Source organism: Penicillium nucicola, assembly GCF_028828085.1.
Source record: "Penicillium nucicola strain IBT 29836 chromosome Unknown utg000002l, whole genome shotgun sequence".
Classification (NCBI taxonomy): domain Eukaryota; kingdom Fungi; phylum Ascomycota; class Eurotiomycetes; order Eurotiales; family Aspergillaceae; genus Penicillium; species Penicillium nucicola.
The window spans coordinates 3,967,827-3,995,324 of NW_026643126.1; the positions used below are offsets into that span (position 1 = coordinate 3,967,827).

The 27,498-nt window shown below is 49.8% G+C and overlaps 9 protein-coding genes across 9 annotated transcripts; 6 read left to right on the forward strand and 3 right to left on the reverse strand.

Annotated features, from left to right (window-relative positions):
• Nucleotides 1–211: 211 nt before the first annotated feature.
• Nucleotides 212–610, forward strand: N7511_003270 (uncharacterized protein; the record flags this gene model as incomplete). The annotated part of the gene is made up of 2 exons (XM_057125695.1): nucleotides 212–405; nucleotides 430–610. 2 exons carry the CDS (start codon nucleotides 212–214, stop codon nucleotides 608–610), a joined length of 375 nt encoding a protein of 124 aa, XP_056987854.1.
• A 30-nt stretch (nucleotides 611–640) lies between these two features.
• Nucleotides 641–1,378, forward strand: N7511_003271 (uncharacterized protein; the record flags this gene model as incomplete). Its single annotated transcript, XM_057125696.1, has 3 exons — nucleotides 641–660; nucleotides 737–932; nucleotides 989–1,378. The coding sequence occupies 3 exons, from the start codon at nucleotides 641–643 to the stop codon at nucleotides 1,376–1,378; spliced, it is 606 nt and encodes a 201-aa protein (XP_056987855.1).
• A 311-nt stretch (nucleotides 1,379–1,689) lies between these two features.
• On the reverse strand, nucleotides 1,690–2,970 carry N7511_003272 (glutamine amidotransferase subunit DUG3; the record flags this gene model as incomplete). Its single annotated transcript, XM_057125697.1, has 3 exons — nucleotides 1,690–1,964; nucleotides 2,018–2,906; nucleotides 2,956–2,970. The coding sequence occupies 3 exons, from the start codon at nucleotides 2,968–2,970 to the stop codon at nucleotides 1,690–1,692; spliced, it is 1,179 nt and encodes a 392-aa protein (XP_056987856.1).
• Nucleotides 2,971–3,431: 461 nt separating this feature from the next.
• Nucleotides 3,432–6,284, forward strand: N7511_003273 (dynamin-related GTPase MGM1; the record flags this gene model as incomplete). Its single annotated transcript, XM_057125698.1, has 3 exons — nucleotides 3,432–3,729; nucleotides 3,787–5,799; nucleotides 5,854–6,284. The coding sequence occupies 3 exons, from the start codon at nucleotides 3,432–3,434 to the stop codon at nucleotides 6,282–6,284; spliced, it is 2,742 nt and encodes a 913-aa protein (XP_056987857.1).
• An 826-nt stretch (nucleotides 6,285–7,110) lies between these two features.
• On the reverse strand, nucleotides 7,111–8,909 carry N7511_003274 (uncharacterized protein; the record flags this gene model as incomplete). The annotated part of the gene is made up of 2 exons (XM_057125699.1): nucleotides 7,111–8,495; nucleotides 8,564–8,909. The coding sequence occupies 2 exons, from the start codon at nucleotides 8,907–8,909 to the stop codon at nucleotides 7,111–7,113; spliced, it is 1,731 nt and encodes a 576-aa protein (XP_056987858.1).
• An 8,669-nt stretch (nucleotides 8,910–17,578) lies between these two features.
• N7511_003275 (uncharacterized protein) lies at nucleotides 17,579–19,433 on the forward strand (the record flags this gene model as incomplete). The annotated part of the gene is made up of 3 exons (XM_057125700.1): nucleotides 17,579–17,965; nucleotides 18,019–18,292; nucleotides 18,346–19,433. 3 exons carry the CDS (start codon nucleotides 17,579–17,581, stop codon nucleotides 19,431–19,433), a joined length of 1,749 nt encoding a protein of 582 aa, XP_056987859.1.
• A 673-nt stretch (nucleotides 19,434–20,106) lies between these two features.
• Nucleotides 20,107–21,147, forward strand: N7511_003276 (mitochondrial 54S ribosomal protein uL15m; the record flags this gene model as incomplete). Its single annotated transcript, XM_057125701.1, has 2 exons — nucleotides 20,107–20,414; nucleotides 20,496–21,147. 2 exons carry the CDS (start codon nucleotides 20,107–20,109, stop codon nucleotides 21,145–21,147), a joined length of 960 nt encoding a protein of 319 aa, XP_056987860.1.
• Nucleotides 21,148–22,060: 913 nt separating this feature from the next.
• On the reverse strand, nucleotides 22,061–24,022 carry N7511_003277 (serine/threonine-protein kinase; the record flags this gene model as incomplete). Its single annotated transcript, XM_057125702.1, has 1 exon — nucleotides 22,061–24,022. One exon carries the CDS (start codon nucleotides 24,020–24,022, stop codon nucleotides 22,061–22,063), a length of 1,962 nt encoding a protein of 653 aa, XP_056987861.1.
• A 911-nt stretch (nucleotides 24,023–24,933) lies between these two features.
• N7511_003278 (SH3 domain-containing protein) lies at nucleotides 24,934–27,450 on the forward strand (the record flags this gene model as incomplete). The annotated part of the gene is made up of 7 exons (XM_057125703.1): nucleotides 24,934–24,961; nucleotides 25,046–25,360; nucleotides 25,414–25,566; nucleotides 25,614–25,687; nucleotides 25,735–26,098; nucleotides 26,156–26,316; nucleotides 26,368–27,450. The coding sequence occupies 7 exons, from the start codon at nucleotides 24,934–24,936 to the stop codon at nucleotides 27,448–27,450; spliced, it is 2,178 nt and encodes a 725-aa protein (XP_056987862.1).
• Between the last annotated feature and the right edge of the window lie 48 nt (nucleotides 27,451–27,498).

Genomic DNA, 27,498 nt, shown 5'->3' on the forward strand with positions numbered 1-27,498 from the left:
TTCAATGAATTCTAGCCTGCAATGGAGTGTAGGCTATATTCATGAGCCGGAGTTTGTTGTGGTGACCCACCCAGACATTTTCGGTGAAATATATAGTTGCCGGCATATTCGGCTTTATGATAGTCAAGGCTTTCAAAACCAACTTCCACTCCGCAACACGCTTGAGACCTCCTGCAACTCTCTATATATCGATCACTGGACTATAAACCCCATGTTCAAGCTCAAAGCAGAAAAAAACGTGTTTCGACGAGGGTTAGCTGGATCTGCCCCGGCAAGAGTTCCATTGGCCTATGAATTGCACAGCGCCCCCCGAGGAACAGACAGACCAGATGGGAGCAAGAGAGCCCCTATCCTATTTCTACACGGGTTTCTTGGATCAAAACGAGAAAATAAACCCGTGAGTAGGTAACCGATTTCTGTTTTCTATAGTCACCGGGTGCTTGTGCTGATTGCCCCTTTCTCCAGAAAGCTATCTAGGGAGCTCTCCCGAGATGTCTACACATTAGTACTGTCCTTTGTCCAAATTAACCTAGCAAGTCTAATATCGAATAGGATCTACGAAACCACGGAGATTCAGGCCATCACCCTAGCCATCACTATGTCGACCTAGCACTTGATGTTGAGTCATTCATCCAAAAACATGGACTTGAACGGCCAGCAGTGATTGGCCACTCAATGTGAATAGATTATACCCCCAGTTTCGTTTCCCATGATTAAGAACTGACTTCGATTTCAGGGGTGCAAAAACGGCCATGACACTTGCTCTCCGCTATCCAAACCTCGTATCGAAAGTCGTTGCTATCGATAATGGCCCCATTAATCTGCCCTTAAAGCCATACTTTACAAAATATCTTGAAGGAATGGCAAAGGCCAACGATGCCAAGGTAAGATCTCATCTAGAGGCAGATGAGATTCTCCGTGAATACGAATCGGTAATCAATATCACATCCTCACCAAATGCTCTTAAATAGCTAACAGGTAAACCCAGTCACCAACGGTACGACTATGGCTACTAAGCAATTTCGTCAAAAGCAAGGATCAGCCTCACTTGCAGCTTCGCATTCCTCTAGACATTTTAAAGAACGCCATGGGACCATTGGGTGATTTTCCGGACAAGGATGGGCCTTTCAAATTCAACTCTGCTACTCTGTTTCTCCGAGGCCTGCAGAGTCACTATATACCTGACACTGCTTTCCCGCTCATTTCTTCACTTTTTCCCCAGTCAAAGATTGTCGATATCGATTGCGGGCATTGGATCGTTCAAGATCGACCTGAAGAATTTAGAAAAGGTAATCATTACTTAGTCCAATGGCTTCAAGATCTCCTGCTGATATTCAATTCCTTAGCTGTTGTTGATTTTCTACAGGACGAAGAATAGAAAGTATTTGATCTTCAATCATGTGTACATTAAGATTCAGCAGTCAAAAACCAGCCAAAAAATGACACAAAACCATTTGAGCCTGAAAAACTATACCCAAGTGAACCAAAAAAAGTTGGATTTAGATGATGCAGATATACGTGCCCCAAAATATCGAACGAACAAGAACGCTCCATTCCAATTTAAAAACTCCAACCTGAACCAAGTACCCGTGAATGTGCTTGGTGCCTGACGCCGCGTTAAATCTATGCTTGCAATTTGGAGACCGCGTCCCAGATTTGACGACCAAGGGTACACCCTTTGCGTGGACCCTAGTGCGAAACAGCGCATTCAGTGGCATGTGGGGGTCGAATACCATCCAAGCTAGCACCGTTGCCTGATGTTGAAGGGGCACAGGGCTCGGTCGGCTTCTGCGGAGGAACGGTAGTGCCAGGAGCAGTGCTGACAAGGCCCTTGGATACAGCAAAGCAAGAGGAACGGTCGTGGTTGAGATCCTCGCCATAAAACTCATCGAGGATCGGGTGTAGCATCACAGTCTGCTTGTGAATTGTTACGACAGAGTTGGTAGGAACAGATACCCAGTTGTCTGTCTCGAGATTAGTATGACCGATATTCAATTAAAAACAACGGAGTACTTACGTCGTTCAAAAGTGATAGGCTCACTGGCCACTAAGACAATGTCGGCACCTTTGTCGTGTCGTTCCATTTTGAAGTGACCCTTTGTCTCTCCTTCTTTCCACTTTGTACCAGAGGAGAAGTACAAGCTTGCGGGCTCGTCTGTCTTACTGCTGATATACCGAGTGCAGATCACGGTGTGGCCATCAGTTACGGCGAAGTTCAAGAGACTCCGGGTTTCAACTCCAGTGACATTGTATTTCTCAGGAATTTCCCGAACCATCTCGTTGATACGAGCAATGGTTTTCATCATGACGCGACGAAGAAGTGCCTGTCCGAATCCCTCGGGGCCGGGGTCAGAGCTCGGGTCTACTCCTTCTTTCTCTAGAAGATCAAGGAAAAGTGCAAATGCCCATTCACTATCAGTGCCACCCTTCACACCCAGGTACCACTTGTCTGCTAGTGAGCTTCCGAGTGCACGTTTGATGTAGTGCCATCCACCAATACCACCATTGTGCATCCACATTAGGGATTGGTGTTGGAATGGGTGGCAGTTGTTTTCAGCGAGAGCACCTTCAGTAGTTGCTCGAACATGCGCAAAGATGAGATCTGAGCACGTCTTTGAGGCGAGTCTTTCTAGATTCTCGCAGTTCCATGCGGGAAGCGTTGAGGTAAAGATGCAAGGCTCAGGCCCAAGTTTGGGGTCTGTGTAAAAGCCCACACCAAATCCATCACCATTAACAGGTCGACGGTTGTCCTGAATGTTTGTGTTAGTTGATTGCGTTATGAATTTATCCATGGGGAATGGGAAGTCTACCAGTCTCAGACGTGAGTCATAAGATTGAGTGAGAATCGAATGGCTTGGCTCAGTGATCAGCTTGCTGAGCCGGATCTCATTTCGTCCTTTATATATCTAGTCTAAAGATTAGCAGTTAACATGGAGCTGGTGAGATTGGACCTACCAGGAATCGACACATGGTGTTGCTGTCGATCCGATACAGATCAATGATACTTTATCGAGTCACGTCTAAATGCACCAATTGTTTCAAGATGATACCACTATGAAGTTCCAAATAGCAGGGTGCTCGTGGGGAGTCCAACGTAATCAATGGACGATTTCGTGGGGTGGGAGGTGGAAGAGACACCGACTGTTGGGAACCGGTGAAGATGCCTACGCGTCCCAATGACAATTCCAATGAATGATGCTTGGAGGCTGAGCACAGATTCGAGATACGAACACCGAAGAAGAATGAAGGCTTCAAATCAACAAAAAAGAATACAATCACTTCCCTTGCCCAGCACGTCATGCCACACGTGACTCACTTCCATTACGGGAGACGAAGCGGCCACTGACGCAAGTCACGGGGATTGTTATCCTTGATGTCAGTGATCCGTAGTCCAGACTTCACTTTTCTTTCCATCTTCGAATGTCATCGCAATGAGTGGGAGGATCCTCTCCCATCGACTCGGTCCGCTCTTGCGGAACGGGCACCTTTCTCGCCATATTCATAATGCAGGATCGAGGACTGGAGGACTGCTACGCGCAGATGGTGGAGCTGCCCTCAGAGGACGCGCATGGCCAGTAGGCGCAAATGCCATTCATAATGTACCCGCGGTTCGATCGATCTCATTTGCACGAATGCTTCCAAAGCTGGCGTTGAAGCTTGTCAGAGTCCCGGCAATGTTTGGAGGTGCAACAATCGCGGGTTTGGCGTACTTCCAATACCAAGCAACCCGTACGTTGCGCATACCAAGCTCACTGTGGTGGAATAATGGACTAACTTGTTTTGCAGAGGCTGGAAACTATGCGATGGATATTTTCAAACAAGCGTCGGAGACTGCGGGGAATACCGCATCGACTTTGTTCCAGGGACTGCAGGATGTGGCGGACCAGACACAACGTGGGTGGAACAAAACGACCGGAGACCTCGATATGCCCGAATGGATGCAGAAGATTCTTCGTCTTGATGAGGAGTCCCAAAAGGGCGAGTCCGGTGGTGGGAACAAGGAACCGAAAGAAAGTCGGACTGGGACTGCTGCCGCGGCGGCCACTACTGCAGCATTTGGCTATGATAAATCAGAGGAGGACGATGTACGTCCGGCGAGGGATGCCGCGGAAGACGACCAAATGATGCTTCTCACCCGCAAGATGATTGAGATTCGAAATATCCTTCAGACAATCGGCCAATCCGACACACTCACATTGCCATCAATCGTCGTCATCGGATCCCAATCTTCGGGTAAGAGCTCGGTCCTTGAAGCTATCGTCGGCCATGAGTTCTTGCCCAAGGGTTCGAACATGGTGACTCGACGGCCCATCGAACTGACCTTGGTCAACACGCCCAATGCCCAGTCGGAGTACGGTGAATTTCCTGCTCTAGGACTTGGCAAGATCACAGATTTCACCCAAGTTCAGCGCACACTCACCGATCTCAACCTTGCTGTTCCAGAAAAGGATTGCGTTACAGACGATCCTATCCAGCTCACTATCTATTCTCCCAACGTTCCGGATCTCTCCTTGATCGACCTACCAGGTTATATCCAAGTTGCTGGCCATGACCAACCCCCAGAGCTCAAGCAAAAGATCAATGATCTCTGTGATAAATACATCCAGCCTCCCAATGTCATTCTGGCGATTTCAGCCGCAGACGTTGACTTGGCGAATTCTACAGCACTCCGAGCCAGCCGCCGAGTCGACCCTCGGGGTGAACGCACTATCGGTGTGATCACCAAGATGGACCTTGTTAGCCCCGAGCGTGGCCGCGACGTTCTATCTGATAAGAAGTACCCCCTTCGACTTGGTTATGTGGGCGTTGTCAGCCGCATTCCTCAGTCAAATGCTCTGTTCTCGAGAGGCAGTGGAAATGTCACCAGTGCCATTCTTAAGAACGAACATGCTTATTTCTCTGCTCATCCTGCCGAATTTGGTCCCCACTCCGATGTCTCGGTTGGTGTATCGACGCTACGCAAGACCCTGATGCACGTTCTCGAGCAGACCATGGCATCCAGTTTGTCTGGAACAAGGGATGCCATCAGCCAGGAGCTGGAGGAAGCAACCTATGAGTTCAAGGTTCAATACAACGACCGACCCTTGAGCGCAGAGTCTCACTTGGCCGAAAGCCTTGATAGTTTCAAGCATTCCTTCAAGGAGTTTGCAGAAAGCTTCGGCAGACCGCAGGTCCGGGAGATGCTGAAGGCTGAACTGGACCAGCGGGTCATGGATATTCTGGCCCAGCGTTACTGGAATAAGCCCGTTGAAGAATTAGATCCCCCCATGCTGGAACTGGATTCACTGAAGGACCTTCCCAAGGCCGATCCCGAGTCTCTTTATTGGCACCGGAAGCTAGATGCTTCTACTTCTTCATTAACAAAACTTGGAATTGGTCGACTGGCTACTACCGTCGTCGCTAATGCTCTCCACAACCACGTGGACCAACTCCTATCATCCTCCACATTCGCCTCCCACCCCGGCGCCCACAAGCAAATCACAGATGCGTGCAACACCATCTTAAACGACAGATTCTTCAGCACCAGTGATCAAGTCGAAAACTGCATCAAGCCGTACAAGTTCGAGATCGAGGTTGAAGATCCCGAGTGGGCCAAGGGGAGAGACAACGTGGGCAGGGTTCTCAAGGACGAACTCAAGCACTGCGAGCAAGCCATGAAGCACGTGGAAGACACTGTTGGAAAACGCAAGCTGAAAGACGTGATTTCTTTCATCGACCGCGTGCGAAAGGGCGACGTTGTACTGGAGGGCAACGGTGAGGGTGGCGCAGGTGGATTCAGTGCTGCTCTACTAGAAAGAGGTTAGTTTTTCCAGTTATCTTGTCTATTGACAGACACTAACATGTATACTTCAGGACGGGAGGGCCTCTTCCTACGTGATCGAGCCGACTTGATCAAGATGAGACTTCTTGCCGTTCGTTCCAAGCAATGCGCCACGCAAAAGAACAAGTACCAGTGCCCAGAAGTCTTCTTGGACGTGGTAGCAGACAAGCTCACCTCAACGGCCGTACTCTTCCTGAACGTCGAACTTCTCTCCGAGTTCTACTATAATTTCCCCCGCGAGCTCGACACAAGACTCGGCCGACACCTTTCCGACGCCGAAGTCGAACGTTTTGCCCGTGAGGACCCTCGTATCCGCCGCCATCTCGACATCATCCGCAAGAAAGAGTTGCTGGAACTGGCTCTGCAGAAGATCGAAAGTGTCCGACAACTCGACGGCCGCAGTCGAGCTCCAGACCGTGCTCCTCCTGGCAAGGAAACGCGGAGTCGTTGGGGCTTGTTCTAAGATTTGATAGTCTGCCCGGGCTTTCTCTGCTCTGTTTTCTTCCCCTGTTCCTTCTCTGATACACCCTTTCTCTTGTCTGGAGTTTTCGATACCTACTTCGCTAGTCTTCATATTACCCTCTTTGTCATGTTCATCTCTCTCCACATCCTCCTCCCCCCTTTCCCTCTTCTCCTGATTGTTGTTTAGGTAGATTTGTGTATCTCTGGACAATTTGAGGTTAATGTACATATCCCATACTGTGTCACTCAGTAGTCCATCACTAGCTTAATCAGAATAAGTCCAAGACTACAAATGTACATATAGGTTGCTGCGCCGGCATACGCATTGCGAGTTCAGAATACCCACGCCCGAAAGAAACTCAATTTTACATAGTATTAGACAAGTGACTACATTGACAAGAAATACAAGTTCATAAGAGTAACAGTAACAGGTTCAAGACAACGATTCCAGACCCAGTCTATAAATTCCTATATAGCGTACAGTCCCCAAGAAAAAGAAACCGAAAGCAAAACAAAGAAGAAGGGCAAATTGAATGTTTTTGCCCCCCGCAAGCGAGGGGAACGGATCACAGCACCGATGGCAGGGTCATAAGAACAAGACGGGAAAATGAATAAGTCTATCACAGCTGCAGTGGCAAAGAGAAAGTAGAAACAAGATATACGACATACGTATATGGGTAGAGAGAGAGGGGGCGTAAAGTGGTGGCTGAAGAGGTGGCGTGGCAAGACACAGTGTTAATGTGTCGCTGATATAGGAGTGAAAGAAAAAGAAAATGTAGGGATGGGGTTGGTTTGGCAATAGTACAGACGGTCAACGCTGAAGTTGTTTACTCGCGGGAGACGTCACGGCCGAAGAGCTTAGCCTTGACCCAGTCGGTCAAGACAAGGACACGGTTGCGAGTGCTGAAGCACATGCTCAGGTAGGCAGAGCGCCAGAACAGGTAGGTCAGGGTACCGCCGCTGGCGATGTTGCCGCTCAGCCAGCTGATATCGGCCACAGCACGCTCCTTACCAATGTAGGCCAAGCTACCCTGGTGCGAGTACTGGAAGGGACCGATCTGCTTGTTGCGGCGGAGCTGCTTCTGGCGCTCACGGATCTCGTCGAAGATCTGGTTGCGCTCCTCATCACCCTTGGCAAGAGCCTGGCGCTCGGAGAGAGCCTCAAGCTCCTTCTCGAGGGCCTCGCTCTTGGCCATGATGTTGAAGAGACGACCCAGGAAAGCACCCTCCTGGCCAGCGACCTGGGCAGTGGGAGCGTAGTTGGCAATGGCGCAGTCACCAACGGCCCAGACGTTCTCGGTACCGTTCACAACGAGGTACTCGTTGACGGCAAGACCGCGGCGGGAGTTGGCTTGGGCGGGGAGTTGGGACATCAGGTCACGGACAACGTTGCGAACAGCGTTACCGGTGGCCCAGACGAGCAGACCGTAGGGGATAGTCTCGAGTTCCTTGGATCCATCGGGCTTGGTAACCTCGGCCTGGATGTACTTGTCGGTAACCTTCTTGACCATGGTCTTAGCGCGAATAGAGATCGATTCCTCCTTGAAGGTGGATTCAGTGTAGTCAATCAGTTGCTTGGAGAACATAGGGAGAACGTTGGGAAGAGCCTCGACGAGAGTGACGTGGAAGTTGTCCTTGATCTCGGGAATCCACTTCTTGAGGTCGTCGTTGAAGAAATCCTGGAGCTCACCGGCGAACTCAACACCAGTGGGGCCACCGCCAACCACAACCATGTGCAGCAGACGCTTGACCTCCTCCTCGGTCTGGTCCTTGAAACAGGCAGTCTCGATACAGTCCATAATACGCTTGCGAATGTTCTGAGCGTCGCCGACTTCCTTCAGGAAGCAGGAGTTCTCGCGAACACCGGGGATACCAAAAGTCGCGTTCTCGGCACCAACACCGATCACGAGCATGTCAAAGGGAACTTCAGTGTGAGCAACGTCACCCTTGATCTCGGAATCGTCACTGATGTGGACGACGCGCTTCTCGTAATCGATCTTGGTGGCTTCGGCTTCGTAGAACTTAACGCTGGCCTTCTTGTGGCGCAGGATGTTGCGAATAGGCTCCATGATCGAGCGGTGCTCGATCAAACCGGTGGTACATGAGGGCAGCAGGGGAGTGAACAGGAAGTAGTTACGGGGGGAAACGACGACAACATTGTAGTTCTCGGTATCAATTTTCTTCAGGAGGGAGACGGAGCCCCAGCCAGTTCCTGCCAGAAACAATCCATGTTAGCGACCATCCAGCTGAGCGTAATCGGGGATGGTGACCGGAACCTACCGAGAATGACCAGGGTCTTCTTCGACGGGTCAGGCGCGAACTGCTCGGGGGGTTGACGGAGTTCCAAAATGCTGTATGCGACCGCTCCAGTCAGACCAATGGCGGAGAGCCAGGTCAGACGCCAGGCCCAGCGAAGGACTCTGAAGCGCTTCTTAGGAGGCTGAGCCGGCGAAGGAGTAGGAGTAGGAGTGGGAGCGGCATCCGCGTAACCACGGCGAGCGATGCGTGTGATGGAGGTCTTAGCCTGGATCGGAGCGCGAAGAGAGGTCGTAATTGACCGGCGCGACACCGACGACAGCTGCATGATGGAAGCCATCGAGCTAATAGCTCGCGTACTGCCAGCCATTACCAAGTTGATGATACCAAGAGGGAAGGGTGAAGGAAGGGAAGCTCCCTATATCAAGGAAAAATCTTTGATAAGCTTCTGATCGCGTTGCTGTTTTGGGCGAATCGGTGTGTGGCCGGGACCCAAAGGGGGCTCCCGCGTACTGGGTACCTGCACAATGGCGTGCTTCCTATTGTTAAGCAATGTACTGTCTACTTGGTTTCTATTTTTTTTTTTCCTTTTCTGCCCATATGAATTCGGTATGAATTTACAGTGATGCGAAGTGTTGACTAGAACATTATACCGTACAGTAGATATCTTTTAGCGCAAAGTCAACCCAGCTAGCAAAAATTGCCTAATTAGTGTCCAACTCGGCAAAAAAAAAGAGGGAAAAAATTGGAGACTGAGGGGACCCAAGTCCCGGTGAGGAGAAATTAACCGCTGAGGAGAAGATCTCCGATATTATTTGCGTGTTTGGAGAAAATTATGAATACGAATACTGTAACTTAAGTCGGGCAAGATAAGTTATGACTTAAGCGATTATCCCCCCATCACTAATAGCCAGCCCTATATCGTTTCCATCTCTCCCCGAAACCCCGCCGGATTTACCCGCATATCAATTCCGTTCGACGAAGCTCTTCCAACCTAGAGTTCCCTGCCATCCGTTCACAACCGGCGCTAGAGCGTATTGTGCGAATCAAAATCTGGGGAAGTACGAAGATCCACTTTCCGTCATCGTCCGATTTCTCCCATCTACATCGTCTTAATATGCGGCCATAGTCGGTATTTTGTTATGCTGTAGAGTCGTGAGACACTCAATCGGCGATATTCGTGTTCCAATTCACTGTCGATTGGATACCACTGCCGAAAGACCGCCATATGGTGCCGTATTTCGCCGGACCCTGCAGGGTGGGTTGATATGACTCAGAAATGTGGGAAGTACGGATGAAACTTGATTCCTATAGAGAGGGATATCAACCTAGCATTGCGAATCACCCGGGACAGGCAAGTGATTGTGATATATCTGTTAGATGTGCAATTGGCCCAGAACTGCCGACACAGTCAACTCGTCTCTGTGGGTGTGATCAACATAGGATGTACCTTCATCCAGGATACTCAGTCCGTGATCAATGGATGTCATACTGGAGCTTACAGTATCTTGAGGTACTGACAATTCGGTCAGTCACTGGTGAGTCCACCATATAGCCTCTTCAAGATATCACCAGGCGTGGACACATTACAGACAGAAACGTATATAAACCCACCATTCATTCTAAAGACATGTCAGAGCCATGAACTCAGAATACCAACCAAGCCATCATATGACTCAGAAACCACCGGAACAAGTCCCGAGTCACAGCAAGCAACACCAGCCACAAGCCAATGGATTGAATCCCACTCCAGCCTGAATAGTACACACTCCGCAAGCTCCGAACCAAGCCCAACCCGCAAGAATCAAGAGACAAAAAGGAGCAAGTAAGGAAAGTCACCCAATATCAGTCACACCATATCATCCCACGGGGGATTCCCAAGACTTTTATAGACCACGATTGCACGGAAACCGACAAATCAAAACATTCGAATCACAACCTCTCCCCTTTGAACGGTGCGATGTAACCTTGGCTGCAATAGCAAGCCTCTGATATGGGTGAGATAGCGACAGTACAGGACAGTATACAGCAGCCATGAAAACAATAATGAAGAGTGGATATGAACGATATGACAAGTGTTCTACCCGTTTCTCTGGGTTACAGTTCAGCTGGATTGGAAATGGAACGGCGTTATGTCTGCTCTACACCGTACAGTATGCACATAAGCAAAGCGGAGACACCTAGGTGCTGGGAATTGAGGATAGAGGCTGGGGAGGTGAGTTGCTTCTTGGTTTCTTGGTTGTTGTGTTTGTCCTCGGCTTTTGTCATAGCCTTGGCGATCATTGAATGTTGTTATGCCCTGTTTGTTTGATTGAGACCGAGGACACATGTGTAGCAGGTGAGATCGTGTGTGCACGCCGTCTTGAGACTTGGATACTAGAAGGATTATCGATGTTTGTACAGCACAGTGCCTCTGATGGAGGTAGGCTGTCTACTGTATACGAAACTTATAGTAGCCTCGATGCGAGTAATCCGTCTTGTGTATCATTTCCCGATCACCTCGCTTTTCTCGTGTCTTGTTTGGCTCATTCTGAAGACCTTCGGTTAAAATACTTGGGATGCTAGGCGAACAAATAGAGTTGAAAGGGCTTATAATGCAAGGCTGTACAACCACCCTCCCCCATCAAACAGTATTCACTGAACTACTGTAACTTCACATTTAGATTTGAATGAGAACAACAATTAAATTTAGGTCAAGGGTTTGAGATGTATTGGTCGTGCAAGTTTGTCGGCGACTCCGTGTCGGACAACTGTTCACATATCACATCTTCGGCGCTCGTCTGCAGTCTAATTTGGTCTACATCGACATCTACAATCTACATACAGGAAGTGCATACACTACCCCCGGCATCGGTGCAGAGTAAGATCCTTGTTTCAGCACCGCCAGTGCTTCTTTTCGGCTTTACTGTGCGGTTGAGTTTGGCATCGCTTATGCTTATACTCATGCTAAGGTGGCCATGCCCAGGTGGCGGCGTTTGCTTGTGTGACAGAGGACTGGCACATACATCCGCTCTGCAGAACTGCACAGTGCGGTCCTTGGTGGATATAAGAGTTGCTTCCGAGGATGCATGTTTCCCTCAAGAGCTGTACAGTAGCCAGGAGGCTGGGTCTTGATGCTAGAGTGCTTCCGCGGGGGTGACAGCCGTAGATCCGCACGGCTTTCGGGGGTATAGCTGGGGTGAGTAGGTTGGCAATCTGCACTGTACTTTATATTGATTCTGCTTTTCATTTGGCGTTAGTTGAAGGGTTAATGAGATGCACTGTGGGTGCAGATTGAAATTGCATGCACTTTGGATGCTTCGGTTGGTTGGCGGAGAGCCTCCGTCCAACCTGAGGCCATGCGCCGATCCAGTTCGAGTATGCTTATACATCAGAAGCAGAAGGGTACGCATCGATTGAAACACGGCCAGTTTTCGATGTCGATCATCTCGGTCGGGAACGTGAGGCTCCAAGAGTCTGGGTTGAATGTTGCAGAGAGAGCTTTGAGGTGCTCTCCAGGAGAAGGGGTTCCATCATACCAAACCCAACTCATATGCCAGTACCCGTGAAGACAAGACCGAGCCGCTCGATTTATTAGAGTCAACGGGTAGGGGCTTCACATCGGATGTTCTTTTCCATGCCCAATTGGAGATACTCATTTGCCCGTCGGGCGAATTGTGAGATCCAGACTCCACGTGAAAATGGACACACATGTCCGAAAGTGAAACGAATGCGAATGCGAATGAGGTGAGAATCAAGCAGACATCTCGCATTTCGAGGCATCACTAGGCTCTGACTGAGAGTCCGGGCCGATATGCAACTGACAGCCTTCATCCCAGGACACCTGGGACACCTGGTGCTAGTCCTTGGTGCGATGTGCGACAACGGTTGAAAGCGAATCGTCAATGAATACCTTTCGTCCGAGATTACGTCTGGACCGGGACAAACAAAAGGGATCAGAACCGGGGGGACGAGACCAGAGCCAGGAGTAGAACTAGAACTAGACTTGGAACTAGAACCAGAAGCTGAATCAGACTTGGAGCATATCCTGGTCAGCTACTGTAGGAAGTCGCCCGGGCACGTCTAGGACCAAACCCAAGACCCAAACTGAAATAATAACAGGCCAATGAGACGACGTCAAACACGTTGGTTAGGTGTTGATCCAAGTACACCCCCGGTCCTGAGATTGCTAGTTTCAAGTCTCCGACCTGGCATTGGCTCAACACCCGGGCACCCCAATCCGGGCTCCCAAAGGCCAAAGCCGATCGTATAGTAGAGTGTGAATTGCCCCAACCCGCGATTGCCGAGAAAGTCACTTGATGGAAAATGACGAAACACGACTAGGTTGGTGGTTACGCCAAAGACATGCCGCCACTGAGGTGTGTTCCCTGGCTACGGTAATGGATGGCGAGCCTGCTTGAATGGAAGAAATCCCAGGCGTTATCAGCCACAGGAAAAGATTAATGGAGAACAGACAATGATGGTGGTATGGTTTCAGTGTGGATTCCAACCAAGAATAAGTAAACAAATAAGTTACAAAAAATTCAATCATGATGTCCTCTTTGTCGGATCTCAGGAGTTTCAAATCGGGAAGTATGAGATGTCCATGACGGCCGACATACGATGATTACATCCATGGATCAACAAGGAGCGTTCTTTGAACTCGACTTGCCGTGTATCCGCTCTGGAAGATCCCACATGCATTGTAGTGTCTGTAGTGTCTTTGTGCTCCATCTCATATCTCAGATCTCACCCAAGACAAGGCCAAATGAGAGACAAAATCGTCTAGTCTGGGCAAGTGGCCCCCATTCCAAGGTCTCTCCAAGGTCTCTCCAAGGTCTCTCTAGACCTTTGTTGAGCCCCCCGGGACCACCTACCACTACCGACCAGCTACCACATAGTTGGAAACAAGTCCAGCTGTTGCCTCGGGTCTGTACCTGGCATTGCGACACCTTTCGGGCCTTTGGGCTATTTAGCGGGAGAAGGAGAGGCTGTTCCTATAGGCGGGACAGCGCGGCTTGTACAGGTGTAGCTGAAACAGGTTACCGTAAGCAAAAAAATTGTAATCAATTGGAAATTGCTATGGGAATGAAAGTGAGCTCAGATTTTTGGTTCGAACCCTCTCTCTTTTTTTCCCTTTCTTTTTTTTTTTCTTTTGTGGTCATTTCTCAACATCCTACAGTCCAGTACCAGACTATTCAAGAAACCAAAAAAGTCAAGTGGCGGTTCCCGGATGTAGACGGGAGGGATCGAAGTCAAGGTTGAATTCTGTACGCGTTGGCGACTCCACAAAATGTATGAGTGTACACTGTAAGGCAGAAGAATAATCGTGAGGGGGGCTTTTTTTTTTTTGACCTTGTCGGACACCGGAAAGCAATGTGGTCCGTCTGATTCGCGAATATCACTCCACGCTCTAGACTTTATAAGAATAGAAAGCGCATAGACAATCTTTAAGACATTGCAGCGACGTAATAGGTAGCACCCCACACTGTATACTACAGTCCTGAACTACTTTCGGTATACGGAGTACGAAGTGTACTCGACTTGACTATACTTGTCTAGTCAAGTGCAATTTCTACACCGATCCATAAGCGGGGGACCAAAAGTCAAAGGCAAACACACGATGCATTTCGTAGCTGCTCTCGGGGCGCTTTCAGAATGCAGACACGAATCCGGGCAAAGGCTAATTTCGGCTGTTATCTAGTTCTAGGAGTTGGTGCTCTGGGGTGTGTGAGTGAGTGAGAGGGTGAGTGGATTCATCTCATCTCACCCCCTTGGACCTCTTTCGGTTTCCCCCCTTCTCATTTGGTCCCTACGCGGGGAGGGGGGGGAGGGGGGCTGAAGCACAGTCTCGAATCTGCGATCAGCCTCAAAAGGCCATCAACTGATGGCTCGAGATGACCTGTTTTAGTCACACGGCACGGAGAGAGTCCTGGGTATTGCAGCTTGCATATGGTGCCCTTGCGATGGCCTGTTACTAGACTGTACAAAAGGGTCGAGGCTCAGAGATTGTCGGTGGCGTAGACCCCTGAGCAGATGAGATTGTGTATACTGTAGAGATATCCATGGATCGGTGCCAAGCAGTCTCGCACGAACAGTCCCACCCCGTGTAGGTGGTGTCTGTGTAGGGGGGGATAAGCACGGGTTGCTTCTCTACGTCAGATAAATTAATGTGGTAATAATCCACAGAAGCGAAGAGGGCCTGATCAGCGACGGAGAACTGTCGCTGTTTACAGTACTGCTGTCCTGTACACATTCCCTCTTCCCCCCCCCCCCTCTGGATTGTTGGGACCAGGATCCATGTTCAGCCCGGCGATCGCAAGTCTGACTCTGATTCTGACTTTTTGAGTCTCTTCTCCATTTTCTTCCAAGTGGACCGAGTGACGCCAGGAAAGAACATTAATTGCCTTTGAACCGATGCCTCGGAAGCAAGAATCCGCAACAGCCGCCGGAACATACAGTACATGTACAGGGCACATGGTGCAGTAGGCGCAGGGTAGGATAAATTGGAGGGGACAGAGTCTTGGATGGTTTTTATTTTCGATATTAGATTACATTTTACTACTGTAGGAAGGAGTGATTATTGACGATTGTGCCGTTTACATCACAAATAGTAGTCGTTGCTTTGCTACAATGTATCCGCAAGGATGGAACATGCAAGGAGCCGTGCTGGGTAAGAGGGACAGAACACGGCGTTTAGATCCGAAATGTGTCCATTATTTTTTTTTTTATTCCCTGGATGCATGAGACATGAGATAGGTTACAATAAGAGGAAACTTGACGGACGCAGCGCGGAATCCAAGCCCCGCCCGTTGTGTAATGATGAAGGTGTACGGAGTACTGCGTAATTAATATAGCCACCAAAGCATCCTTGGGATAGTTCAGACGGAACAACCCGGTTGGAAAATGACTGCTACGTTTGTATGGAAGTGATCGGCTTCAGCTGCTCCCAGCCTCCGAGGGACTTTGGACTCCCGGAAACCTTGTACTGCCAATCGGGACGATATTGGATGCCCGTGACTGCAATGTACGTGGGGATTTATCGGGTTTCGTCCTTGCTAGGAGAGTATTCCGCTCAAGTCCAAGGTAGAAAGGATCGGATATAGGGGGCAGAGTGGGCAAGTGGCAGAGAGCGGGAGTGTGAGCTTCATTCCAGACCTCTCTCCCATGCCGTGCCCGAGGGGCCAAGATCATCATTTTCTGGCTATAGCGTGTTCGGTCGTCTTAAGCTGAAGTGAACAAAGTCTCCCACAGGTCACAGGTCAAAGCCGTGTGTGGAGCAGTTGGGATGCGAAAGCGAGTACCGCAACCGGCGTGGCAAGGAAAGATTGGGATCCATTGAACTCCTTTTCTAGACCCACCGAGGACGTGCGAGGAGGTTGAGCGATTGTAGCCACTCAGAGACCTTTGGTCCGTATGACTGTGACGAGTCCTCACACTGCCTTAACTCCGACCTGGCAACTTCTCTTTGCTCCACCTATCTGGGGTTCTGGAAACGAGAAAAAAAGGAAAAAGACCGTGGCGGTGGCTCAGAATCCCGAGAAGTGGAGGCCACTTCTCTCTTTTTTTTTTTGGGCTCAATTTCTGCTCATCTTGGCCCGGTTTCTGGGTTACTGCCAAGGGCTTGAGAGCTAAGTCACTACGAATTACCCGTTGCCTGGTTTCGTGAATTGGTGGCGTGGGAGTGTGGATGATCCTTCGAGAAGGTTTGTCAGAGTATACCTGTTGCATGCGTCTAGGTGGTAATAGGTAGTAATAGGTGGTAATGGCGAAAGTGGTGGAAGTGATGGAAGTGGTGGTAAGTGGAAAGTGGTAAGTGGTAAAGTGATCAGTGGTAAGGTGTACACTGTCGAGTGTGCCAATATGCCGATCCAACACCTTACGTGAGGGTAGGCCAGATGGGTCGAGAGTGAAACCAGGGCCTGACCTACACTAGACTGTAACAAATTAGACGAATGAAGTCGGGGAGTATTCAACCATGGAATTCCGGTCGTACACGGGACATGGGAAAATGCTCCAAGTTAGAGGTGGACTCTGGAATTCCTTATAATTCGTCCTTATTGGCGACAACCGACACGGTTTGCCTTCTTACATAAGAATGCACCATTCTTAGCAGTTATCCCTGTCTGGGCCTCAAGTGATCTTCTTGCTCTCATTATTGGTGCCCTTACCCTTTGCTTTTACTCCCCCCCCCCCCTTTAGCCCTTTTTCCTTTGCAGGACGGAGGCGTACATGCTTGCACTTCCCACCTCGCATAACACGGTTTTTTGCGTAATTTACTGGTACTAACCTGTAGCTCAACTATTAGTGCCCATTGGTCTCTTGGGTCTTTTGGTCTATTGGTGAACCCATGAAACTGGTCGTCTTTCATTTCAACACTTGAAATTGGATTTTCATCGATTTTTTTCTCGCATTCTATTTTCTCTTTATTTTCACTAGTCTTTCCGAACACAGTCCTCGCTTTTAGGGTCAACATCACCTACCCTTTCTAGGCACACCCACTTACTTCTTTCTGAAATGTTTCTCATAAAATGATTATCTTAATATTCACTCTTTATTTTTTTTATAATTTTTTTTATTTTCTAGAGACAATCTAGATTGACCAAACCGGACAAACGAAAGGAGGATCAACCTGGACCTGCGTCCGGGTCAAACTCTCTGGCTCTCGCTTTCTCCGGGTGGGACTTCGAGATGATGCCTTGACTTGCTATAATTTTCGTCAATTTATTTTATTTTTTACTTCCGTTTTGAATTTTCTTTTTTCTTTTATTTTAATATCCTTCATTATTTTTCCCTGGGTGGAGCTTGGATCTCTACTGGTTTATCTTGCTGAGGGCCTATCGTGTTCACTCTATATACATCATTCACTCTGCCCCTCTGGTCGATGTTCACCACCCTTTTCTCCTTGATTGCATTCCAATTGAGGGTGACTACTCATTGAATAGGAATATGGGCTGCTGAAAAAACTCGGCTCACTCCGCCTGCTTTGATCGTGGTTTCTAACCCCAAACAAGAAACCGCCATACAACAACCATATGTGTCGACCTCCATTCTTTCCCTATGTCTTCAACTGCCGACTTCCACTCTTCTACAACCTTTCCCCCAACTGAGGATAAAGCCCTGGATACCTCGGCTTTTTGGACTGTTCCATTCCGGAACGGTCTACCTACACCTCCCAGCGACATGACCGGGGTCACCTACAATGCCATGCCAGCAGTTCCTTATGGGAAGCCAAGCGGCGTACCGTCGCACCTCTATAGCCATCGCCCGTTCGACTCTATCTCATCCTCGATGATGGCCGCCATGAAACCGCAAAGTCATTCGGCACCCGCCAAGGAAGTGTCCGAGCCAACCGCGCAAAAGAAGTCGAACACATCAGGATCGCAACTCCGGATTCCTACGACTATCAACAATAGCAAGGGAAATTTGGCGGAGTTTGCGGCACAGGTGAGCATAATGATGTTGGAGTTATCAGCCGGACAGATGCTAATGACCAATAGATGACTTGTCTATTCTGGTTCGAAAAGACCTCCAAACTACAAGCTATCGAAGATCGCCAATTTCCGGTACCTTCTCTGGTCGCTGAAGCGATGCCTACTCCCGGATTTCAGAAATGGGTGTCGACTATTTTGTCAACTACACAAGTTAGCCAGAATGTCATTCTCTTGGCACTGCTATTCATCTACCGACTGAAGAAGTTCAACTCCGGAGTCAAAGGCAAGAAAGGCAGCGAGTTCCGTTTGATGACGGTTGCGTTGATGCTTGGCAATAAATGTGAGTTCTTATCGCTTCACCGCCTGGAGATTGGAGATGCTGACTCAGCTTAGTTTTGGATGACAACACCTACACCAACAAGACATGGGCTGAAGTGTCGGGCATTGCGGTGCATGAGATTCACATCATGGAAGTGGAGTTCCTCAGCAATATTCGCTATGACTTGTTCTCCTCAGAGGCTGCATGGACCCGGTGGCACACCAAGCTGGGTTTGTTCAGTGACTACTTCAACCAGGCGTCAATGTTGCCTACCGAATCGGCACCTATGCTGCAAATCTCGCCGCCCCGTGTGCAGTCACAGTCGCCATGCTCCAAGTTGCCGTCGCCCCCGGGCACCGACTCGTTCCGCCCCCACTCCCAACCCAACTGGTACATGCCTCTCAATGGACTTCCATACAACCTCCCGCCACAGCCTGCAATGGGAGGCTCTCGGAAACGCAGCCGTGATGAGGATGATGAGCTGCACCCAACCAAGCGGATGGCAATGTCTTCTGCTGCCTCTGTTCCTAGTATGACGGTCCCGGTGACCATGAACGCGATGCCCACTCTGCCTCCAGTCCAGACTCCAACCTCTGCCCCGGTGGCACCAATGGTCGGAAACTCGTCTCTTCTTCCGCTCCCTCACCTTCCCACTTCCAACCCAATGCCTCAGTCGCTTCCTCCTAATGCGACCTCTCAGCTACCCGCCATCATACCCCCTATCTATAACCGGCCTCCAAATTATCAGCAGATGGCTCCTCTCAGCGTGCCCTCGATGACACCGGGCATTTACACACCTTCACTTACCGACCTGGGCCGACACCACCAGGGTCCATATGGCGTGTCCTCTGCTGCAGTATCACCAGCTGCCTCCGCCTACTCCGTTCACACCCCTCAAACACATCTCTCTCCATCTTTCTTCCTCGCCAACCGCAACTCCCCTTACCGGCCTGTGCGCTCGGTTCATACCCTGTTGATCCCGCCTCCGTCGAGCTCCCTCCAGCAGCAGCGCAGTGTGCCTTTCGACCACATGCACTACCAGCCGCTCAGCAAAGGTCATCCTTCGCGCAAGACCGGCCTGCTACCCTACAACCAGCCCGATGCGTGGAACCAGGCTCCCTATCTTCAACCGATCTACCCGCCAACCAGTTACTCCGGTTGAAGCAACCCTTGAATATTTTTGCAACTACCATCTCCTTGTTTACGACTTCACCGCGTTACGACCTCGACGAGAAGCCAACCAAAAACTTTCCTTCACTGTACACCTTTTTATCTTCTTCTCTAGCTTGTCTTTCTATCCTGTACACACCTTTTGTTTTGTTCTTTTTGTTTTCTCACGATTCTATTTTGCATATCTTTGGCGCTTCATTTTAGATTTGCTTCCGCCCAGAACATACTTACAGTAAGGGTTGGAATATTCGGCGTTATCCACGGTTTATTTTCTTTTGGAAGTTCCTGTTGAGCAGCATCAGCTTTTCGCTACTCGCATTTGCATACTTGGAGTTGCTAGTTACTGCCTCGCAGACTTAGCTAAGAGCATATGATACTAGATTTTACCAACCGGTACTTTTTCTCCCCTTTTCGTAATGAGTATGGAACACGGAGTAGAACTCGGTCGATCGCTTGAGTATCTCAATAGCATATTGTATATGAAAATTCTGCATTAAGGCTCAATCACTCGAACGACCAAGATATCGTAAGGTCCCAATAGCCCCCCGTCTTGTCTGTCAACTATAGAGTTAGGGCCCGGAATCGGAACAAAGATAATCCACCGGATCAGAGAATCTCGAAACTCCGTCCCTAAACCAACCCAACCAAGAAACCATCGTCACAACATGCCTCGACTGATGGCGCTGCCAACGCAGCTACAGCAATTCGCCGCTCGGCCCATCCTCCAGCAATCTTCACCCCTCGCCTTCCTCCTCCCACAATCCCGCAATGCCTCAATCCTAGCCTCTCTCTCCGACAATCCCTCCGCTTATAACAAGCGCATCCGGAGAGGTCGCGGTCCAGCCTCAGGCAAGGGTAAGACCTCCGGTCGCGGTCACAAGGGTCAAGGCCAGCACGGCAAAGTCCCTGCCCGCTTCAATGGTGGTCAGACCAAGGATATCATCGTCCACGGTGAGCGTGGTGGTGTCAACATGTAAGCCCTACCCCAACACCCACACACCCATGCACACCCCGTCCCCAATCCCATGACAGCCTCTAATCCCATCCGCTCCAGCTTCTCCGTCGACATGGCAACAGTCAACCTAGACCGCATCCAATCCTGGATCGACCAAGGCCGCCTAAACCCTTCCCTCCCAATCACCGTAAAAGAACTCCACTCCTCCGGCTGCATCAATCGCCCCATCGACGGCGTCAAGATTCTAGGTGACGGCGCCGAAGCCCTAAAACAACCCATTCACATCGTCGTCTCGCGCGCCTCCGCCTCCGCCATCGACGCCATCGAGAAGCTGGGCGGGTCGGTCACGACGCGCTACTACACTGCCTCTTCCATCCGGCGCATTCTGGCCGGTGAGACGCATTCGTTTATTTCCGATCAGTGGGATATCAAGTCTGGTGCGTCGGGTTTGCTGGAGGCTGCTGCGGCTGCTTATCGTGCTGCCCAGGCTTCTCAGGGCTCAAAGGCTGTGTCAGCGGCTGAGCCTGTTGATGTTGATGTTTTGGAGGTTGCGACGGGCAAGTTCAGACTTCCTGACCCGACTAAGCGTCGTGATATCGAGTACTACCGTGACCCTGCGCATCGCGGTTATTTGAGTCACTTGCTTAAGGGCTCCGAGGGTCCCAGTTTGTTCTTCCGTTCTTCCGAGGAGCGGAAGTCTGCTGCTGGTGTTACGAAGAAGAAGGTCTTGCCGGAGAACAGACTCTGGTAGATTGGTTTATTTGCCTAGTCGGGGTTAGACCTCGTCTACTGGGTATGTTGCATTTGTTTTGAGTACACCATTTTTGTATATGTATCAATAGCTGTTGGATATCTTTGGCTATGAAATTTAGAAATTTAGCCTTGACATTTAAATTATTTTTCTTTGGAGATGATCTAGTGTCCGCAGATTTGGCTGTCGTAGATTCGCTAAATATTGTTGGACGTGGAACTGGACAGCATGGTATACGTCAGGGATCTCTAATCGGCCCACAGTGCCTTGTACTTTTGGGGCAATTTCCTCAAGAAGTACTCGAGTCAAGTTCCTTGTGACGCATGCATTCCTTGTATTTTGACTTGTCCTCTCCTTTTCGCCTTCTCGTTGCTCATTTTCGTACTCATATTCGGTATCTATGATTTATAGGTGGGAAAAACTTATGATCGCTGTGATATGTTTCTGTTCGTAGGGCTAGTCGCGAAGACAGACTTGACATTTCGATACTACAACTCATGATGTTGAGAATATATTGCAGAACGTAGCCATATCATTCTTTTTGATACGCAGGACGGACCAGCCACCCAAACAGATATCTCACAGATAGGCATAATGCGAGAACATCACACGCATGTGTAAAAGTACAACAGAGAACAAATTGGAGCAAAAATCAAGAAGAGAAAAAAAAACGCCATGTGTACCAATCCACGTGTAAAATCATAGTCGTCCGTCTCGTGATGCCTGACCCAATACCAAAACCGAGATATAAGCAAAAACAGAAGGCAAAAACCCGAAATAAAAACGCGCTGCAAAAATGGATATCGAAAGTAGATCGTGAACAATAGGAAAATGCTGACAGTCTGAAACAAGACAAATGGGTATCATAGTGGTCGTAAAACCGGTATATATAGAGTGACGGAAACTAGGGCGCTCATAGTTTCCATACGGTGTCGGAGGGTTCAGTCTCGGCGACTTCACGCAGCCAAGCGCATGACATGATGTCACTGATGGTCCAACGCTTGTTCATGTCCATTTCTAGACAACCTCGGATCAAGTCGAGGGCGTCTTGACGATCCTTGCAGATCGTTGGGTCTGCGGCCTCGCCGGAAACAGCGTCTTGGTTCCAGGTGCCGCTGAGAATATTTGCTTGGATGCGAGGTGCAAATGCATCCTGGAAGGGACGTGAACCAACGACAACAGTGAAGACGATGACGCCGAGTGCCCAGATGTCGACTGCAGGGTGGATCATGCCGTCTTCTGATTGGAGTAATTCGGGAGATGCATATTCCAAGCTACCTGCGACACTGGTACTAGAGCCCGCAGGACCGATGTTTTTGAGCGGGGGACGGTCAGCTGCGTCGTCGTAGGGATCTGGGGAGTCCCCGCCATCGTCGACGGACATCCATTCCGCCATTCCGAAATCACAGAGAATCAAGTTCGAAGAGATTGTGCCGTCCGCTGCTTCAATAGGATCAAGCAAGCAGTTCTCGAGCTTGATATCTCGATGAACAACGTGGGCATCTTCGTGGAGGTAGCGGATAGCACTGGCTAGCTGGTAGGTGTATTTCTTTGCAAGATTTGTGTCAAGACCTGATCGGTTCTGACGCACAAGGTCGAAAAGAGTGCCACCAATAGCAAACTTAGTGAAGCAAAACGTGGCGTATTCTGTTTCGTACACGGCATCAAGCGTCAAAATATGCGGGTGGTTTAGATACCGCCAAACTCGCACCTCGTGGTCAAACTCTGCCTGTACCTCGTCGTTTTCCTTCTCACTTCGGTCTGTGATGATTCTCTTTACAATCTTGACCGCGAGCCGTTTGGTTTCACCGTGCTCTTCGACCTTATAGGCCTCTTTCACGGTGCTGAACCCCCCAAACCCGATTTGCTTTCCAAGGACATAGTCTGTTCCAACCATCTGTCCTTCGTCATCGGGCTGTGGAGCAGGCTCTTCATGGTTGCTCCACATGGAAAGAAACATACTGGCAGGAGATTTGCCACTAGAGGTAGTAGAACGACGAGAACTATGGCGTGTAGAGTTGCGCAGACTGCTACTGCGGTCGAGAACAGAACTGCGGGACTTGCTTCCGAAAGGAGTCATGATGCTTCCAGACCATGAACTGCGGTCTTCTGGCGACGGGAACGATTGATTTGGCGATGCCATGCAGAACGGCGATAGCATCGTTGAGTTGGAATCATCGGGCGGAGTTCGCACCTCGCTCGTCGGAGATACGGTTGACTGTGATGTAAGTGACGTCGGGTGATCGATCTCCGTTCCCATGCCTGAAGCATCGTCAGATTTCGCAACAGGCTGCGGTCGGGATTGTCCGGTCGGGAAACTCCGAGCCTGGGATCGTTTGGGACTCCACATGGAGTCGTGCGGCGAAGCGATCGTCTCGTCGTCTTGAGAAAGTGCATTGCGCAGTCCTGAGCTGCGAGACTCGAATCGTTGCGGTGGTCGGTTCTTCACATCACCAATCGAAAGTGGCTCCTCCAGAGGGATTTGATTACCAGAGTCCACAGAGACCGTCGGGTTGAAACTGATAGAGGGGCGACGATTTTGCAAGTAGCTGTCAAGTGGAGAGCCCTGAATATCGTCGGGTTTGTGTGGAAAGTCTTCATCGTTGTCCGTTGGCTGCTCGTCGGGGCGCGGGACAGAAATGGGAGGGGTCGCTGAGTGGAGATCACTTAACACACTGTGGTCTTCATCAGTATCGCGGCGACGCGCGTTGTAATCATGAGATTCATTGATGTGGTCGCTCTGGATACCATCGCCCTCTTCTGTCTCTTTCCTCCCATCTTCATTGCCCCATCGGGAACTGGTTCGAGGAAATGAAGTTTCAATCCTCAAGCCCGCCAATCCATGCGCAAGTCCGTTCCTCTCGGTGTACGCCATGCCCTAAAAGGACACGGAGAACAGTATTTTGGTCGTTTTGAGCACTTGACAGTCCTGCAGTAGGGCTATATAACCCTCTGCGGTGCAGTGCTGTGTGTTGGAAATGAATATTGTGGGGGTGATAGCGTCGGAAGTGGAGACAAAAAAACGGGTTCAAATAAGCTGTGGTGGTGTCAAGGAGTAGAGGCGTAGAAGAGTAGAAGTGAAGAGATTGTCAAGACAACAGTCGAAGAGATTCAAGGTGGGTACAGAAGTAGGTATAGCAAAGGGAATCAAAAGTGATGCATTGGTAAGAGTCCCTGGCGGGGACAGGGAAAAGTCGGGTTGGATTGATGACGCAGCAAATGAGCTTGAGGTCCCACCCGGGAAGTCCCGAGATCAGCTGACTCCATCTGATAGGATAGCCCTAAGCCCTAAGTCCTCAATCGGGCCAGTTTCAGGGGTCATTGAGCCATGATTAGCCGCGCGCAAGGGGCGCTTGTTTTGAGACGACCTCCTTTTGGTTATTGGAGACAAAGGAGACCCTATTCAGACTCGACGTCGACACATCTTGGTTCTTTTGTTGTTCTTTTCTTGATGTCACTCTGGCAGTAATTCCTTCTTCTTTGCGTCCACCTCGTGTCGCCCGCCCCGTGCAGAGGACGTGCATCGCAGACCAGCCCCCCCACTATTCTCCAAGGGTGCTGTCTCTCCTTCGGGTCAATTCAACGTCTTGTTGGTGACCCCGACCGACATTTGGCCCTTGTGTGCAGCTCTGAGAAACAGGAATTCTGGAGACTCGCGCATACCTTTTGTCTGGTGCTTCTCTTTCAACTATCATACTTGTCGACCGCTAGTCACTCCTTGCACTCACGACTTGTTTCACTTCTTGCTCAATTGTCCTCCATAAATCACTCGTTTAATTCGACAACATGACGAGACCCCAGATAATCCGCGCTGGTATGTCCCATGCGTCTGTTGCGAAGCATGCGTCTGTTGCGCAGCAAGGTTCCGAAGTCGAGTACTGACCGCTATGTCTCCTAGATACTTTGGATCTCCAAGACCACGATACACCCTCTGCCAAAGATCACTCTAAACAACCCGAACACCCAGAGCCCCTCGGGAGCGGCCGGCCTGCTCCCCATCAAGAACAGTCCATCCGTCATGCGGAACAAGACTCCAAATCCGAAATAACCAATGGACCCGACAAGAGCGTGTATCGCGAGCCCGATGACGACGAAGATGAAGATGGAGACTACGAGCACGAAGATGGTGATTTGGCAGACGGAGAAAGCGATGATCTGATGGACGACGACGATTTGATGGACAAAATATCCAGCTCGCCCAGTATTGATGATGGTATGATTCTCGGGGACTTTTCCGAAGAGACGACCATTGCTGACAATGCACAGAGGATATCGATTTCGAATTCGTTTATGCGCTTCACAACTTTGTTGCTACTGTCGATGGACAAGCAAATGCTGCCAAGGGCGATACTATGGTGCTTCTCGATGACAGCAACAGCTATTGGTGGCTGGTCCGCGTGGTAAAGGATGGAAGTATTGGTATGTCATATCTAAGGGGTCAGCATGGCTGTTATTGACTTGTGTAGGATACCTCCCCGCAGAGCACATCGAAACGCCAACCGAACGATTGGCTAGATTGAATAAACACAGGAACGTCGATGTATGTGCTGCCACTGATAATTTTCGAACATCTGTTAACTTGAGCAGCTCTCTGCGACCATGCTGGGCGATAACAATGAGAAGTCGAAGAATCCTTTGAAGAAGGCAATGCGCCGCCGGAACGCAAAGAACGTCAATTTCGCGCCTCCTACATATATTGAGGCCTCGGATGTTGAATATTCTAGCGACGAAGACTCCGAGCACGGCGACTTTTTCAACGATGATGAGACCCTCGATGGAGAAGAAGAAGATGCGCAAGACCAAACCGAAGATATCGTTGTCGAACCACTTCGCCCCAAGGGACAGAAGGAGAAGACTGTCGAACCAACCGAAATCCAGGGTGTGCAAGCAGAATCGCACCGTTCAAGCTCCGACCGACGCCCATCAAGTGAAGAATTCTTTGAATCAGAAGGTAGGAGCACTCTTGTGTTATTCTCGGGTTGTTTTTGTAACTCACTCTTCCAAACAGAACCCACTGTCAGTAGATCCAGAAATGGCACTGTACGGAACACCGACTCGTTTTTCAAAGACGACACAGCCGAGCCTAAAAAGATTTCTCTCACCCCCAACTTGCTTCGCGATGAATCCGGCGGCGGCGGTGGTAGTGGCGGCTTGGCTGAATGGAAAGAGGTAAGATCCTTGCAAAAAAATCAAGAAGTCGGTATGCTAATCTTCAAAAAGCCTCGTGGAAGTTTCGAATCCATTGAAAAAGGATCCAACCCACAGACACTGGACAAATTCAAGGAGGATAAGAAGCGAAAGGACAAGAAACCTGGAATGCTCAGTGGTCTGTTCAAGCGCAAGAAGAGCAGAGATGAGGTCGAGGATGGGGAGAAGTCTCCGGAACCCAAGACTTCGATGGACTCAATTTCATCAAAGTCATTGTCGCCCGAACAACGACCCATCAAACATCAGCCCCAGCACCAGAAGGACACGAACAAAAAGCTACAGAAGCAGCCTCCAGGGATTATGAAGGTGGATACAGAGCTCGATCCTGCAATGGCCGAATACTCCAAGCCCGAGTCCAAACAGAGTTCTGACCAGACTATCCGAAAGGTGACATCGCAGGAGGATGAAGCCTTTGAGGAGTGTGACATTGTGCTGTCATCTCCCGTCAGCCAGCATAGTCTTTCCAGGGATCCCTTTGCCACTCCCGTTGAATCCAGGGACGCCCTGGCTTCGCCTGTTGAACGCACATCCAGTGAAGCACAATGGATAGCTCCTAGTGAAATTGCGCGCGCAGCTGCCTCAGCCTCTGTCATGTCCCCACCTCAAAAGTTTACGCCCAAGTTTGCACCTAGAGATCACGAGCCGGAGTCACCTGTTGACCTCTCTCCTGTGGAGGGATACATCCCTGTTGGCGCCCCGGGCTTGACCCTCGACGCCTCACCGCAAGGAGTACGCTCTCTCTCACCGCCATCGGCGCCATCCTCGCCCGGGAATGATACGAACTATCACAAGGGCAGCGCCGCTACTCCAGCATCTATGGATACTCTTTCCGTGGACACACCTACCTGGAGCGACTCCAGTCTACGATCATACATGGACGAAGAAAATGACATTCGTGACTTGTTCATCATTGTCCATGACAAATCAAATGTTCCTCCTGCTGGCCCCGACCACCCCATTACTGGCCGACTCTTCAAGGAGGAAAGCAAGCGGCTCAAGGAAATGAACAACCAGCTTGATGAGATGCTTGTGAACTGGATGTCACAACGCACGAACAGTTCTGGCCCAGCGCGAAGCATGCAAAGTCCAATCTAGTTGGTTGATCAGTTTCATCTCTTCTGTTCATAGATTGCCAGGAGGCTT